This window comes from Garra rufa, chromosome 6, assembly GCF_049309525.1.
Source record: "Garra rufa chromosome 6, GarRuf1.0, whole genome shotgun sequence".
Classification (NCBI taxonomy): Eukaryota; Metazoa; Chordata; class Actinopteri; order Cypriniformes; family Cyprinidae; genus Garra; species Garra rufa.
This window is the reverse complement of record NC_133366.1, coordinates 382087-399733: the sequence shown is the minus strand read 5'-3', so window position 1 is coordinate 399733 and position 17647 is coordinate 382087. Positions and strand designations below refer to the sequence as shown.

At 37.1% G+C, this 17647-nt stretch overlaps 2 protein-coding genes across 2 annotated transcripts in view; both read right to left on the bottom strand.

The window, feature by feature from the left end:
• The window catches only part of LOC141336250 (uncharacterized), a 32043-nt gene extending 18362 nt beyond the window's left edge, over positions 1-13681 (bottom strand). The window contains exons 1-17 of the mRNA XM_073841802.1: positions 13667-13681; positions 12712-12789; positions 12501-12605; positions 12034-12178; positions 11108-11163; positions 7639-7799; positions 6822-6937; positions 4428-4484; positions 2953-3021; positions 2842-2855; positions 2417-2539; positions 2226-2326; positions 1843-1951; positions 1364-1455; positions 1101-1264; positions 789-940; positions 38-118 (exon numbers count right to left, since the gene is read on the bottom strand). Of these exons, the coding sequence (XP_073697903.1) occupies positions 38-118; positions 789-940; positions 1101-1264; positions 1364-1455; positions 1843-1951; positions 2226-2326; positions 2417-2539; positions 2842-2855; positions 2953-3021; positions 4428-4484; positions 6822-6937; positions 7639-7799; positions 11108-11163; positions 12034-12178; positions 12501-12605; positions 12712-12789; positions 13667-13681 (1638 nt within the window). The remainder of the gene's footprint in view (positions 1-37; positions 119-788; positions 941-1100; positions 1265-1363; positions 1456-1842; positions 1952-2225; positions 2327-2416; positions 2540-2841; positions 2856-2952; positions 3022-4427; positions 4485-6821; positions 6938-7638; positions 7800-11107; positions 11164-12033; positions 12179-12500; positions 12606-12711; positions 12790-13666) is intronic.
• Positions 13682-13813: 132 nt separating this feature from the next.
• The window catches only part of LOC141336249 (deoxynucleoside triphosphate triphosphohydrolase SAMHD1-like), a 31547-nt gene continuing 27713 nt past the window's right edge, over positions 13814-17647 (bottom strand). Inside the window, exons 9-12 of the mRNA XM_073841801.1 lie at positions 15576-15662; positions 15370-15457; positions 14313-14449; positions 13814-13825 (exon numbers count right to left, since the gene is read on the bottom strand). Of these exons, the coding sequence (XP_073697902.1) occupies positions 13814-13825; positions 14313-14449; positions 15370-15457; positions 15576-15662 (324 nt within the window). The remainder of the gene's footprint in view (positions 13826-14312; positions 14450-15369; positions 15458-15575; positions 15663-17647) is intronic.

Below are 17647 nucleotides of genomic sequence, written 5' to 3'. Positions count from 1 at the left end.
ATAAAAATAAAACTGGGTTTTGAACGGTTGAACATACATCCACACTAAAATCCTTCTTATCCAAGAACACAGTTGGGTAAAGTTTGTTCCACTCATCCACTGCTTCATTCCAGTCATCCTGTAGAAACGGGGATTGAAGTCAAACAAAAACATTAAAGTGAAGAAAAACAAGACAAGAATAAAAAGACCAGCAGTCATATATGATATTAAATCTAAATTGTAATTATACTGTACAGTCATAATGATTAACCAACTCATCCTCATTAATCATGTACTGTAACTGCTGATGGAAAATTAATTTGGTAAAAAAAAAAAAAAAAAAAAAAAAGGATTTTGGAAGTGTTCAGAAACATCTCAGCTACTAAATTCCAAAAAAATGTCTGAAATTATTTGGCTCGAGCATCATCCTATCAAGATAATGATAAGGCACAGAGTGTTTAGTGCTGAGTCAAAAGCATGCTTGACACAGGATCACAGTCGGAGACACAAAATGCTATTAGGAGAAACATGAGAAATGAGTTTCACAGTCCAAATTAAATATTAAAGCCTAAGTTATGGAAGTGAAACATCTGGACATTATATTTCACTGTCAAAATGAACACCCTATTTAAAGGGGAAAAAAAAGATAAGCACAACATGGATTTCCTCTGTCATCACAAAACGAGAGTAAAAGAGAATTTGTCAAGGAGGTTGAATGTGCAAATACATGTACACACTACCTTACATTAACACTCCTCATCTTTAAACGTAAAAATTAATTAATTGTACAATGCCATTATCTGTTTTACCTGTAAGATCTGTTTGTTTTTTAACTCATTTTGGGTTATTCTGGTCTCTCCCACGCACTTCGGCAGGCGTCTCCTCACAACATCCTCAAGTATCATCCGGGCATCTTTCAGCTTGTCATCAGTGGAGTACAAGATCTCCTCAAAGATGTTATCTGATTGACGGAGAACATATTTGACTGAACTGTTTTCTTAGTCTGGTCAAGTCAAGTGAAAACTTACATATAGAAATTCTGACAATAAGTACAATTGATTAAGATGCACCGAACAACTGTTATTACATCTTTATGAACCCTACTCTTGTCTTAAACTGACCTGTTAATTTGGACATCTTTGCAACCCTTTCCTCGTCGGATGCTAGCGCTTTTGTGCGCTTTTGTGAGCCACTCCTCTGCTGGCTATCATCTCGTGAAGGGGTTTCAGCAAACGGTGAGATCTTGGGGATCTTGTCTTCAGCTGCAGAGAGGGCTTCCGCGATTCTAATGAACCAATCAAAATAATATGAACCACCAAGTAACTAGAGCAATAGGCAACAAAATAAAGCCCAAGAACATATTACAAACTAAGTGAAAACACACTTTTTTTCAATGATGTTGACGATCTTGTGCTGGTAGGCCTGGCTGTACAGAGTGTACTGGGTTCGAAACATGTCATAAACATTATCAGCCACCTGTGAGAGAAACAGAGTCATGAAATATAAATCACTCAATACTGAATGACAAGTTTGATAGTATGAACTTTTTATTATGCTTCTTTTTATTATTATGCACAGATTGAGACTACAACAAAAATGACCTGAATATTCTTCATAACCCCATTGCAATGAAGGATAAATACTTATCTAAGTTTTCATTTTACACCATTTGACTGAGGTGAAATGTTTCAAAGTGCAATTACTTACCGAATCAGCAATGATCAATCACTCAAATATCTTCAATGGGTTATATAATAATGTATTATCATATTTCACAGAATGAGCAAAGTCAACATTTTGTTGTTACACTGCTGTGATATCAAAACAAAGTAATCAGTTTTCCTGAAGTGTAATAATTGGTACCTTGTCTCTGAAGCAGATGTGTTTCCTCCCTTCGACTTCACAGACCCGAGCAGATTTCAGCATTCGTTGATGGTCAAAGCTGTTTGGGATACCAAGGTAATGACAGTCTCTGAAAAATAAAAGAGAATTTGATATGTTGGGTATTACCATGTATTACTGACTATAATGACACCTAACAAGTGTGGAAGTAGCATCATCTTTGGTTACTGATGCTTTGCCCCCTGGACCCCCCTAATGGGACTGAGATCTTACAAAACATGGTAACCTTTTATGATAATTTTCAATAAGTGACTAAATTAATATATTTGAAATGAATTGATTAAACATTTTTTTCAGTGTAATACTTCATGAAATCACATACTCTTAAAATATTATTTATTTACCGTGCAAAATAGTCCCATCTACGCACATCAATGCCATTCCATTTATTTATCACAATGTCATACAGGAAAGCCTTGTCCTTTGTCCTGCTTTTTGCTTTACACTGGAAAAATAAACAACTTTAATACTCAACTTACTTAACAATATTACATGCAGACCACTGAATGAAATGGCAGTTTATAATATACTGTACCTCGTCTTCTGTATAAACTCCCTCAATTAACTCTTGAATAAAGATGATGTCTTTTTCTTGAATCTTGTCTTTCAGTTCTTCATTGTTCTTTATTATATCTTTAAGTATCAAGACTGAGGCCCCCTGATGATATAAAAATACCACACAAATGATAAATCCCAGAAATAATGTAAAATGTAATTCAATGGCAGAAGCTGAACATCTAAAATCAGACCTACAATACTGTGTTTCTATTATTTTTGATTACCATAGAAAGTAATAAAGACCTATCTCTAATTTGTTTGAAAATGGGATTTATTAAACCAAAAAATGGTTTTTCACACCTTACATCAACACACACACACACACACACACACACACACACACACACATATATAGGTAATACAGTATATACTTTTTTTGTGCAAGAGTGTCTTGATGCTTACCTTCCAATTTTCACCTACCAAAGAAAACAATCAGAGGTTATTTATGTGTTATTAATGATCCCACAAAACTGACATAATACATTAATAATACATTGTGCTATATTTATTTACTTTTTACTGTTTTTGCCTGATCCTTTCGTTTGCCCTGTCCACTTCCACTCCTGTCATCTCCACAACCTTCTGGGAAATACACACACACACACACACACACACACACACACACACACACATACACACACACACACACACACACACACACACACACACACACACACACACGCACACACACACACACACACAAAGCAAAAAATCAATAAATATATACCCTAGAAAACAAAAATACTAAGATGTATTTTAAAAACCTTTATTAAATGCTAAGTTCACTACAAATACAATTACATTATGGGCTTCACAGGATTTTTTTTTTTTTTTTTTTTTTTTGAATTAGGACATACTCAACAACAAAAAAAATGTGTTGTAAATTTAAGTATTACAGTATTATGTTTTACAAGAAAATACATTTGTTCTATTTCAAACTTTGTGTAATTCAATCATATATATTTTTTGTTTAATATGATCATTTTGTATGCTCTAATCATAGAATTTACTGGAATAATTAACCCACTCCTTTATTTGAATTTTGCATGTTGTTTTTTTAGAATCAGAAATTACTGTTGCTTTGAGGAAAGTCTATTGTAAAACTAATAGTGGAATTATATTGGAACTTGAATCTAAAAGAATTTTAAAGGTTTCACTGGTAAACACACAACACGCATACTGTGTGTACATAATATATACACACACATACACAGTGCTGCTTGAAAGTTTGTGAACCCTTTAAAATGTTCTATATTTCTGCATAAATATGACCAACTTTTTGATCAGATGTTCACACAAGATCTGAAAGTTCACAAAGAAAACCCGATCAAACAAATGAGATGAAAATATGTACTTTGTCATTTATTTGTTTATTATGAAAAGCTATCCAAAATGAAAATTATATATTTGTGAGTTGCAAAAGTATGTAAATCTCTAGGATTGACATTTGGCTTAAAGGTGAAATTAGAGTATCTGTTCAGAAGTGTTTTCAGTCAATAGGATGACAGTTAGGTGTCAGTTTATACCCTGTTTTATTTAAAGTTAATCAATGTCTGATCATGTTTCTGAAAGTGAATCATGGCACAAACAAATGAGATCTCTGAGGATCTCAAAAAAGTATTGTTGTTGCAGGTTTATTTTAGTTATTTATTAATATTGTCAGATGGCGGAGTGCAACAATATAGTCTGAAGTAGATGAAGGATCTGATAATGTAGTCCAATGACATGCAATGTATGTAAAATATAAAAGATCATAGACTATGCCCATGATAAACAATGGAAAACAGACATTAGTCAGTTTGTATAATGATGTATAGTGCTCCTGACCTCACAGTTAGCTCTTGTTAAACCTGTAATGTGCATATATATATATATATATATATATATATATATATATATATATATATATATATATGCACTATTGATGATTAATGTGAAACGGACCATTCAACAGACCAAAAACAATAAGCCAAGAAGCAGGTACTAACCACGCTTTGGAGCATCATAATAGAATCGCTCATACAGATGAGAGAATGGACCGTGGCCTTAAAGACAAAAACATCATTAGATTAAATATATGAATCACATATCTTAAAAAAATGTCTTACATAAAACTTGTGAAGGAGAAAACATAATATAAATAAATTTATAGCATATATGATGTACCCCTACATGTGTCACGCTGTAGGCAGGAACACACGAACAACGACGTAATAAAAGACGTACATTTAATAAATCCAATGGGAAACAGGCAGACACAGGAACACGGAGTGGTAACATCAGGGGATAACATCAAAGACCGACAAGAGTACAGGGGAAAACACACACCTTATATACACACAGACCAATTACAAACACAGGTGCAGATGATGAGGGAGAAACCAAAACACACTGAACTGCGGGGGAGAATGGGAGAAACCAACATAAAGTCCAGGGGTGTGACATTACCTCCCCCTCCCGGAAAGGCGTGTCCTCACGCCGACAAACAGGAAACAACAAACAGTCTTAGGAGGGGGTTTCGGCGGAGGACGGACTCCCGGGAGGAGGGCAAGAGATGAAGTCCAAACAGGTGATGGAACAGTCCATGGAGGAGATGACGGAGGGAGGAGCCAAGGAGGTGACAGGAGGGGGCTGGAGCAGGAGGAGCCAGGTGGGACCCAGGCCGCAGCCAAGATGTAAATCCACGGTGGAGCCGATGGAGGGAGGAGCCATGGTGGAGGAGAGGCTGACGACTCCATGGATCCGACCGACGGAGGCGGAGCAGGTGGTGGTGGAGCCCGAGGCGGAGACGGAAAGCCGAAGATCTTGGGTGACGCCGCGGATCCGGAGGGCCAAGGCGGAACCCAAGGCTCTGGCGACCAAGGCGGAGATGGAGATCCGGAGATCCGCGGCGGAGCCGGAGCGACAGAGGGCCGAGGCTGTGCCCGTGGGAGGGAGGAGGTCCAATGAGCCGGTGGGACGGAGCGACGAGGCACAGCCGGAGGAGTATAGTCCTGAGGCGAAGATGGGGCGACGACTGACCAGGGCGGAGCCGGAGGGCCGATGGAGCCCGGTGGAGCTGGTGGATCGACGGGCGACGGCGGAGACGAGGGAGCAGAGAGCCGGGGTGGAGCCGCAGGGTCGGAGGGCCGAGGTGGAGTCCAGGACTCTGAGGCTGGAGGCGATGGTGAGGGATCCTCCAGCCATGACACCGATGGAGACTGGCAGACCTGCGGCAAACCCACCGCACAGATGGTGGGCTGAGGGTGAGCAAGGGGACAGACAGTCGACAACGGGAATTCAGGTAGGCTGGGCGGAACCAGCGGAGATTCAGGACTAGGCAGAAGAGGGAGGGTGGGTGGGAAATTCAGGCAGATAGGTGTTTCCATGACACAGTCCATTAAGTCCCCATAATCTTGTTCCAGCTCACCCTCAGTGGTAGTGCAGTGGGCGGGGCTCTCTACCGCCCCTTCTTGCTCTTCGAAGTACTCCACCGGCGCGGATGTAATAGTCGGCTCACGCACCTGATCAGCGGTTTTGACCTCTTCGGCACTCCATAATGTTGTCGCTCCGGGCTCGGGCTTTCCGTCTGTGACGGGCTCATAATCCGCGGGTCTGGGTGGCTGGCTGGGCTCTGGGTCCGGAGTGGCACTGGCGAGATTCTCCGTGGAACAGGCGGGAAACGAGGATCGGTTTCTCGCCAGTGTCCACTCCACAAACGAGGCAAAGTTCGCTCGAGGGCCGTCCTCGGACGACGGCGCTCTGCAAGACGCATTGAGGCTGGCGTCATAGAACGCACAGAGCGCGTCGTCCGGGTAGCTGGTGGTATTAGCTACTAGCTGGAACATTACTGTGTAGCCCTCGAGCGGTAATTCCCCCTGCTTCAGCCGTAGCAGGATGAATTCTGGTCGGAGGAAGGGATCCATGGGGGAAACACACTACGGAAACAAAAGACTGGAGAAAACGAACGGAAAACAAAACGGAGGTGAACATGCAAAAAAAAACTGTATCGGTCGGTCTTTCTGTCACGCTGTAGGCAGGAACACACGAACAACGACGTAATAAAAGACGTACATTTAATAAATCCAATGGGAAACAGGCAGACACAGGAACACGGAGTGGTAACATCAGGGGATAACATCAAAGACCGACAAGAGTACAGGGGAAAACACACACCTTATATACACACAGACTAATTACAAACACAGGTGCAGATGATGAGGGAGAAACCAAAACACACTGAACTGCGGGGGAGAATGGGAGAAACCAACATAAAGTCCAGGGGTGTGACAACATGTAACAAACTTTTAAATTTCATATTCAACCTTTTCTAATACTTTTCAGGAACAAGAAACAAGAAATGCATTGTAAAGTGTTTAAGCATTAAGTGTTTTGTCACTCACCTAAATTGTAGCACAGAGCAGCAATCTGGACACACATGATGTCCTTTTCATCAATGCTGAGATCCGCTTGTTTTTCTTTCAGAATGTTGATCATCTGTCCTGCTAAATATGCCATACTGCAACACACAGAGCATCATTTGAAACAAAACAGAGAGCAAATGTACCAGTTAATTGTGAATTGTATCAAACAAAACAGCATCCCATGGTTTATCAACTAAGGAGATGTCAATAATGATACTGGGATAATATCTGATCACCAACAAATTTGCAAAGCTTTATATATATATTACATATTATAATATAAATACTTATCTGAAATAGGTTGGAAAAATAATTAAATGTATATGTGCCTCTGCTGAATCAAATGATTCGCAATACGCTCTTTTAAGTTCCATTTGGAATCAAATGATTCACAAATGATACACACTTTGAAGTCCCATTCTGAATCAAATGATTCATGATCCGCTTGGAGCGCTTCAAAACAGTGAATCATTTAGCAGCGCAGTGGTTTACTAATTCATAAATAGTTTCAAAAAGTTCCATTGATACTTTGCTCACTTTCTCTATATAATTTATTTGAAATTAAAAAATTAAAAGTTTAAAATTAAATCATTAGAATGAATATAAATATATTGTCTTGTATAAGTGTCATTTTCACACATAAACACAACCAAAATAACTTTGAATTTCACATCCACAAGCCACCACTGTTCAGAAATGCCTAATTTTCACTTTAAAAAATAAAATATTAAATAATAATATAATAACAATAAAAATAATAATAAAAATAATAGATAATTTTTTACTTGCATCTTACCCAAGTGAATGCTCAAATCGAGTATGAGTGGCTCCAGGATAGACAAGATATGTTCCTCCCAGCTGTTTGATGTGTCTGAGTCTCTGAAACTGAGGAGTGTCAATGATCTTTAACAGAAAAGGGTCCAGCTCTGTCTGACCATAAATGGGGTCATTGAAGATCTAAAGGATGAAAAAGGGCAAATATAAGTTTAGAAGGAAGCCTAAATTTGAAGTGTACAGCAGAAGAAACACTCATAATTTACAACAGTTTTCAGAAAAGGACAGAACCTGTGTTTTGTGGGTAAGGAAGTCGAGAAATAAAAGTGCACTTCCATTATGTACTTAAAGGGGTCATGCATAGGTTGCACATCAGTGAAAACTATAATAACATTCATTACTATTTAGGGGAAAGTTTTTTTTTTTTTTTTTTTTTTTGAGCAATTTCGATTTAGTCATTTTTATTGCAAAAGATGACTTTCTGTTTTAAACTGATGCGTGTAATTTATTATAAGTGCTGATAAACATAAAAATATTAAAAGAAAATTGAAATGTTCTTCATTTTTTACATAGACCAATTTCTCAACTTATTTATTTCAAACAATAATTTAATCAAAACATATGTGGTTTGTTCATGACAGTTGTTAGTCTCTTATTATAAGATTTATTGAGAGTTTATCATCCTTATTATCATCAATATATCAAGGTGGTCCATGTCTCCATTGTTGTTGTTTTTCTTTCTATCTCCGCTCATATTTCAATATTTATTTGTCTTTATAATGAGTGCTGTATGTCAGGTTTATTGGTTGTTTTCTGCATGCTTCCCACCCTTTTCACTCCTACTTTTCCACAGCTTTACATACCCATTTCTCAAGTCTTTTTTCTAATCTAAAGTGTGAATGACCAGTACTTAAACAAGGGGGTTTTGTGACTCTTTGATATACTAAAAATAATTATTTAGTACTCCTTAGTTCATGAATATGAACTAAAATGTGCTTTTAACATTTTAGCTTTCCCTTTGGTGCCACTTGAACATAGTTTGGGGCCAATGCTTGTGCTACCCATCCCGCTGGCTTGGACTGTTCGACTCAGAAACGCGATTCTGTTCACCAGGTGACCCAAGGTTCAGCAGTCTTGACTTCGGTAGCAGTCTGAGATATGCCCCTATCCTGCATGAGGAGATTGCTGTCCTGTGGGCCCTCTAGCTGTGATAAAGCAGTTTTTCAATCCTTAATTCATACTTCAAGAAAAGTGGTGGCCTTCAGCCAATCCGGGATCTGTGAGTCTTTAATTGGGCCCTTTACAAGCAATGGTTTCAGTCACCTTAGAGCAGCCTGCCATCTTGCAATCTCAGTGAAAATTGCTGAGAGACTGCCAGTTAAATATGGTTTGTCATATAATTAAGGAAAGTAGCACCAGGTGCCACATTAACACCAATAATTTGGAGGTATCTGTAAATGTTCTGAATTTTGTCAAAATCAAAGTACTTTTTCAAATATATCATTACAGTGTGTTTTTATACTGTGCATAAAACGCAATTAAAATACAGGTCCTTTTCAAAAAATTAGCATATTGTGATAAAGTTCATTATTTTCTGTAATGTACTGATAAACATTAGACTTTCACATATTTTAGATTCATTACACACAACTGAAGTAGTTCAAGCCTTTTTTTGTTTTAATATTGATGATTTTGGCATACAGCTCATGAAAACCCAAAATTCCAATCTCAAAAAATTAGCATATCATGAAAAGGTTCTCTAAACGAGCTATTAACCTAATCATCTGAATCAACTAATTAACTCTAAACACCTGCAAAAGATTCCTGAGGCTTTTAAAAACTCCCAGCCTGGTTCATCACTCAAAACTGCAATCATGGGTAAAACTGCTGACCTGACTGCTGTCCAGAAGGCCATCATTGACACCCTCAAGCTAGAGGGTAAGACACAGAAATAAATTTCTGAACGAATAGGCTGTTCCCAGAGTGCTGTATCAAGGCACCTCAGTGGGAAGTCTGTAGGAAGGAAAAAGTGTGGCAGAAAACGCTGCACAACGAGAAGAGGTGACCGGACCCTGAGGAAGATTGTGGAGAAGGACCGATTCCAGACCTTGGGGGACCTGCGGAAGCAGTGGACTGAGTCTGGAGTAGAAACATCCCCAGGTCAAGCCACTTTTGAACCAGAAACAGCGGCAGAAGCGCCTGACCTGGGCTACAGAGAAGCAGCACTGGACTGTTGCTCAGTGGTCCAAAGTACTTTTTTCGGATGAAAGCAAATTTTGCATGTCATTCGGAAATCAAGGTGCCAGAGTCTGGAGGAAGACTGGGGAGAGGGAAATGCCAAAATGCCTGAAGTCCAGTGTCAAGTAGCCACAGTCAGTGATGGTCTGGGGTGCCATGTCATCTGCTGGTGTTGGTCCACTGTGTTTTATCAAGGGCAGGGTCAATGCAGCTAGCTATCAGGAGATTTTGGAGCACTTCATGCTTCCATCTGCTGAAAAGCTTTATGGAGATGAAGATTTCATTTTTCAGCACGACCTGGCACCTGCTCACAGTGCCAAAACCACTGGTAAATGGTTTACTGACCATGGTATTACTGTGCTCAATTGGCCTGCCAACTCTCCTGACCTGAACCCCATAGAGAATCTGTGGGATATTGTGAAGAGAAAGTTGAGAGACGCAAGACGCAACACTCTGGATGAGCTTAAGGCCGCTATCGAAGCATCCTGGGCCTCCATAACACCTCAGCAGTGCCACAGGCCGATCGCCTCCATGCCACGCCGCATTGAAGCAGTCATTTCTGCAAAAGGATTCCCGGCCAAGTATTGAGTGCATAACTGAACATAATTATTTGAAGGTTGACTTTTTTTGTATTAAAAACACTTTTCTTTTATTGGTCGGATGAAATATGCTAATTTTTGAGATAGAAATTTTGAGTTTTCATGAGCTGTATGCCAAAATCATCAATATTAAAACAATAAAAGGCTTGAACTACTTCAGTTGTGTGTAATGAATCTAAAATAAATGAAAGTCTAATGTTTATCAGTACATTACAGAAAATAATGAACTTTATCACAATCTGCTAATTTTTTGAAAAGGACCTGTATGTTTATAATTATTTATAAAATATGCTTAGAAACTGGCCATATTTCTTTTTTATAATTTTTTAGGTAAAAGATAAAAAGGAATAACAATGCAGATTTATCTTCATTTCTTTGATCATATTTACCATGGATATTAATAATTTTGAGCACAGCTGGATACTCTAAGGCTCAAAGTAATTAATTTCACTAATGAAAAAATGTTACAATATAATGAATTGTGTCAAATATTTAGATCTGTCTCTTTGCTGAACATTCTTGTGTACAACAGCTGCAGTCCCATCAAACAAGTAAAACAATAAAGAAGGTAATCAACTCATTTGCCTCAATGTTTCACATTAAGTTTGAACCTTTTTCTTTTTTTTATTTAATAGTGACATTTTTTAACTTTACCTTGCCTAAGGAAGGCTGAGAGTTTTGTAGTAGCTCTCTGACAGTCTCGTCATTTCCTGTGAAAACACACAAAGAAACAAACAAAAAGATAATTTGGTGTTGTGTTTCAGTATATCTATTTTAACAAATACTGACTTTATGGTTGTTTTGGGACTTGAACACAAGATGCTTTACAACAGCATGTGTTAAAAAATAACTACCACATGCCATAGTTGACAAATCAATTCAAAACAAATAATTTACAGCAACATGTAGTAGTTTGAGTACTTTAATAATTTCCAATTAAAGTTAATGCATGTCTGATTGTACTTTTCAGATTGTAGGGCGATTTTTAAAGCAGAAGCAAAAGTGACGTGTGGCCAAGTATGATGTCCCATACATCTGAATTTGTGCTTTGTATTTCACCCATCCAAGTAAACACACACACCCAGAGCAGTGGGTAGCCATTTTGCTGTGGTGCCCAGGAAGCAGTTGGGGGCTCTTCCCTGACATGGTCCAGAAAGAACTGAAACATTCCTACTGACTGCACATGGACTCACCTAGTAAAAGACACCCTGCTGCACGTCACACAGCTGGCAGTGTAAACCTATTTACACCTGTACACATATACAAAGGAGGGAGCCAAAGCCAGTTTTCTGCAATCTTATACAGCCACAGAATGAAAAGGAATATTTCAGGCAGACCTTGGAACACCACATTTTATAAAACTATCTGTAATAGTTTTTGCATGAACACCTTATCCAGTTACATATAAAAAAATGGCATGTTCATAAACTTTCCTGCAAAAGATACCACTGACCCCCTGGAGGTGTGCCTTCCATTGAAATTAAAATACCTCACTACTAAATAGATGGAAAGATAGAAAGTAAAGAGGCAAGCACAAAGACAACACCTATGATGTTTCACACATGGAAATGCAAGGTTACCTGAATCAATGAACTCATTTTCCTTGCACCACTTATGAAAGCTCTCCTCTGCTGTCTGTTGGACATCCTGATAACTGCCATCAGTTTTATTGTAGTACACCCTCACAAGAAATTCATGAAACCTTTTTGGCTTGAGACTGGAGACCTGCATGACCAAGAGAAACCAAACACAGCCTGGTAACCAAGCTTTTTTTTTTTTTTTTTTCGTCCAGGAAAATGCTTAACTTGTCCACACATGAATTTGGATATGTGCACTACAAACTACAGCAATCTAAATAGCCTTTGCTCAGACCCATTCATTTCAGTCATTTCACATCACTTCTTCATTTTGTTTGCATAAATGTGTTAGTAGTGACTAAATTAAGATATCATAAAGATTTATAGTCATGCCATTTAGCAGATCAGGAATCAGGTCACATAATTATGATAGTTCTGTAAATATTTGAGATAAGATTTAGATGTTATACCTGGTACTTCTCCAGCTTGAATCCTGTTTTTAGGTCATTCTTGCTGTAGAAATGTACATTATCAATGGGCTCATTACCCACCACTCCAAAACCCATGTCAAGAACCTAAATGAGAGGAAATTTCAGAATGAATAGAAAGATAAACAGTTAAAATGATGAGACAGAAGATCAGCTGATTGTCTTAAATAAGCAAACAAACAAACATGCATACATAAATGTCAAAGTCCTCAGCTTTCAGAGACTGGTTGGATGCTTTGATCATTTTCTCCCATTGTTTCTTCAGCTCTTCCTAAAGATTTGGAGGAATCAAATATATACTAAATGATTTTTCATTTCAATCTTCAGTTCTATGTCATGCAGCGTGTTACAATTTAACCAGATATAATAATACAATCTATCTAAAAATATAATAACAAAATAATAGAATTGATAGTCTCTAAGTGAGCATTAGTATGTGAACATCACATAAAAAGATGCATATTAATATGAAACTTATTTCTATATAACTGTCACGGACAAATGTACATACTTGTACATAAGTTTAACTGTGCTTCAGTGTTAATTTGACACTATTTAGTGTTTTTTTTTAACACTGTGGACTCAAAAAAAAAAAAAAAAAACTTCTGGGAGAGTTAATTTAACACTGGGATTTTTGCTGTGCAATTTGTATTTATTTTTTGGTTTCTGTTTGTTAATTTATAAGTTAACTGTACTGTGCATTGATATCAGTTTAGTAGGCTAGTAGGCATGAACAGAAAGCTCACTTAATTTATAAATCTAAATGCAAATTTTAATAATTTTTCGGGTTTTTTTGTTTTTTGTTTTTTGTCATGATGTCATAGTTATGATGTCCATTAAAGAAGATATTAAATAATAAACATGTTTTACCCAGATCAGAATAAAACAATATGGAGCTGTTAGAGGTTACTAAGATATTTAGAAGTATTTATCAAAATTAACACTTTCTTTCATGTTGTTTAGTTAGAATAAGTATATCTCTGACAATCGAATAAGTGAACGCTATTTGTTTTTACAGCAACAGTAGATACTAGATAACAATAATTACTTTTGGCACAAACGTAGAGGCTTAAAAATCTGTTTTCGTATGAAATTCACAATCACGTCAATCTCGTGCCATAAGAATTAAGTGAGATGAGAATAAGTACCTGCACTTTGGTCATGAATACTCTACTAGGCTGATCTTTATTTCTTTTCCCCAGCTTTTCCTAAAGGATTTAGAAGAATAAGTCAACCATACATGCAAAAATGTCAAAAATGAAACTAAATTATGAAATAGACCAACATCAGTTTTGTCACAGCGACACCTATAGGTCAACAGTGATAAATCGTTCAATTATATCACTAGCGACTGTATTTGACTTTTTAGCCATTTAGCCTAAAATCAGAAGTATGTCTTTAATTGCACATTGATGCAGTTGGTCTAAAGCTGTCAGCCATGGTGACATGACTTTTCTTGCCTTCTTTGTCTTTGGCCCCTTAATTGCTTGTTGCAGCTATATTTATCATTGCATTCATTTGAACAACTCAATACAACATCAAACATAAATATGATGCGGCTGGACTACTTCTGATCAAATTAACGTGTGTGTGTGTGTGTGTGTGTGTGTAGTACTTAATATTTGATGTGCATCTACAGTAGTTCTTTCATCTAAGTTGTCCTAAAACCCATTCCTGTCTTAGAACAACTTTGATTAACTTTTTTGTTTCACTTCAAATGCTCACTACTATATACATTGCTGACATTAAACACAAACTAATGTGCTATATTCCTATTTTCAAACACAAAATTACCTCTAATTTGTCTTCATTCAGTCGAGCCTCTCCAACTAATTTTGGCAGACGTCTGTTGACAATGTCCTCTAAAATACCTTTGGCTTTTTTCAGCTTTGCAGAGTCTGACTGGTTAAGAATCTTATCAAAGATGTGATCTGTTGAAAGACAGGGGATATATGAAACATGTTCATAGAATTTTAATTTTCAGCATATAAGGAGTGTAAGTTTTATCTATAGACCAAACTTAATATGAAAGAAAACAAAAAAACAAAAAAAAAAACTGTCATTCATTAATACAAAACAGCACAAAATCAAGTATCATATCAGGGGGAAAAAAGATACAAAAGCTGTCATTGGTGTGGTACCATCTGTGGCTTATTAACCCCTAAAGTCTACATTTAAATAGCTTTGAAAGGGTATTGCACACTTTGAACCATTAGTTTTTTTTTCTGACAGTGTGTCACGGCAGGTCATGTGAATGAAGCTGGTCCACTATGTCACAATCTTATGAGAGCTATGTTATTTAAATCCTCCTTTCATCTCTCTTTTTATCAGTCACACTTTATTTTAAGCTCCAATTCTCGCTCTTAACAAACCAATAACTATGTCTTTTGTGCCAGTAAACTCTTAAATTGTTGCTTATTATTAGTTAGTGGGGTAGTTGCTAAGTTTTGGTAGGGTTAGAGATCTAGAATATGGTCATGCAGAATATGTGCTTTATAAGTACTAATAAACAGCCAATATGTTAACAATAGGCGTTCTAGTCTACAACTAGTTAATAATGAGAACTGGTCCCTATACTTAAGTGTCACCAAAACTTTAAGTCTAGCACATTCATGTGTTACTGTGTCTTGATTTGAAGTACTGGAATAAAAAAAGTTTAATATTCATTTTATATGTAGGTCTTAGTCAGCTGGATCTGTTCTGTTACTGCTGCTGGAAGGGAGCAGAGTTTTGCTGAGAAAAAAACAAACCATCAATGCAACATTTGTATATCTTCTTCTTTAATAAATTCTTTCCTTGGTGTGCTTTTAAAGAAACATTTCTCTCGATTTGTACCCATGCTTTCTCTGACCTGTGAGTTTGGTGTACTCTAGCATGTCGGCAATGGCATCTGAGATTTTGCTATCTGCAAGCTTGTCATTAGCTTCTACAAGAGCATCCTTAATCCTAATGTACAAAGAGAAACACATGTAAAATGTAGTAAAAATAGTAGACATTTCATAACAGAATGATGACCAAAATAAATAAATGTACTCTGTAACACAAAACCTACTTGACGTCAATGATGTAGCCGATCTTGTGCTGAAGGGCCTGACGATGAAGAGTGTATCGTGTGTGAAACATGCCATAAACTATATCTGCCACCTGTGAGAGAAACAGAGAGGCATGGACTAGAGCAGAGAATGAGACACAGCTAATCACAGAATACTAAAAATGTTAATAAAATAACAACATTAAATCTGCAAGAAGCGATGATAGGGCCCCTTACACCTGTACCACCCCACCCTGTGATTTATGCATTTATGCATTATATATATATATATATATATACCCTGTGACTTATGCATTTAAGCAGGTAAATATGCATCAAAGTGTATATATATATATATATTAGGGGTGGGCATAATTAATTTTTTTAATCTAGATTAATCTAGATTAAATTTTGGAATTAATCTAGATTAAAATGGCTAATTTGAATTCTGCTCAAGGCATTTTCAGAATATGTGTGCTACCCAAATAATGACTAAAAGTAAGTCTTCGAGAACGGGCCAGGTGGCGCATTAGATCAGGCGCTCATCTCCTGTTTCCAAAATGCATCACAAACTGCTTGACAATTGCATTTACAACATAATTACCTATACAAACTTGTGTAACCAAGTACTTGTGCGCAAAAGGCTGCACGACGAGCGCGTTGCCGTTAAATACACAGACGCGCACGGACATGGATAGCCTATCTGCGTGCATAGTCTTCGATTAAACTGCGTTGCTTTTAGAAGTGTCAATTCAGTTGTTGCATATAGTTTAATGTCTTTATTTCGGGATTATCAAAGTAAATTATAACTCAAACTTGAGATTTTACTGGGGCACAGCAGATTTTCACTGGGGCACGTGCCCCATTAAAAAGTGTCTAGCAACGCGCCTGCCCTGAAGCGGCTTCATAACTGCATCCATGTTTGCACTGGTGGTTTCATCCATGTTTGCACTGGTTGTTTCATTTGATGTGGTCATTTCACAGAAGTTGAAGACTCGTTCTCGCCCCCTACAGTGCAATTCCACTAGGTATACATCATCCGCGCTAAAATATCAAGGTGAAAGTCATCATAGCTTGCGTAGTATAGACCTAGCGAGGAGCGTCTCGCTGCAGCCTGCGGTGGACATCCAACCCCGCCCACATCCAAGTGTGACGCCAGACGCCACGCCCATGTTCAAACACGTCACACATCCAACATATTAAATAGTATTAACACATATTAAAATAGTGCAATGTTCACATTTGTGGACATATCTTTAGAGAATTAGATGAAAATGAAAATATGCTAAGTGTTACTTTTACAATAACAAAACTTAATTGTCCGTCTAAATCTGATCTTGTCTAAGCTATGTCAAAATCGATTATAATAAACGTGAATTTATGTCATTACACAAACAAATAGGGTAGGGTTTAAATGTTTTATTACCAATTACCATTTTCCTAACTTTAATCAACCAAAGCAAGCGTTTTACCGGCTGTTCGAATGTAATTAGTTCCATATGAAAGATGACCTAGGTTTAATTTGTATTATTTACTACAAACTGTTTTGTTTACATCCCCGATACAACATACTTCCGCCATTCTTGCACATGTGTACAACATCGGGATTCTTTTTTTTAATTATTTTATTAATGAATAATTGGACATTACAAAAATATTGAAATAGAAATCCAGATACACAAAATACAAGCTTAATCTGTATACAGTAACACAGTATGTAATAAGAGGGGGAAAAATAATAATAAAAAAATAAAAATAAACTAATACCATAGAGAGAAAAAAATAAATAAATAAACGTATAAATAAAAAGTAAATAAATAAACAAAAACTAAATTAAAACCTAGAAACAACTAAAAAATAGTTCAAATTTTCTTCCTTTTCCCTTACATATACAAAAATTATATTATGGGAGCATAACCAGAAAAAAAGTTCTTCGTGAAATGTAACAACAAATGTATTCATTTGTTTTAAAGACTTTTTAAAAACTTCTATTTCTGATAAAAATACTTTACATGGATAAATTTCGTGAAGTATTTGAAAAGCACCGCTTTAAGGCTACCGATGGGGAGGGGAGTCACACGATGACGCATTGACCTGG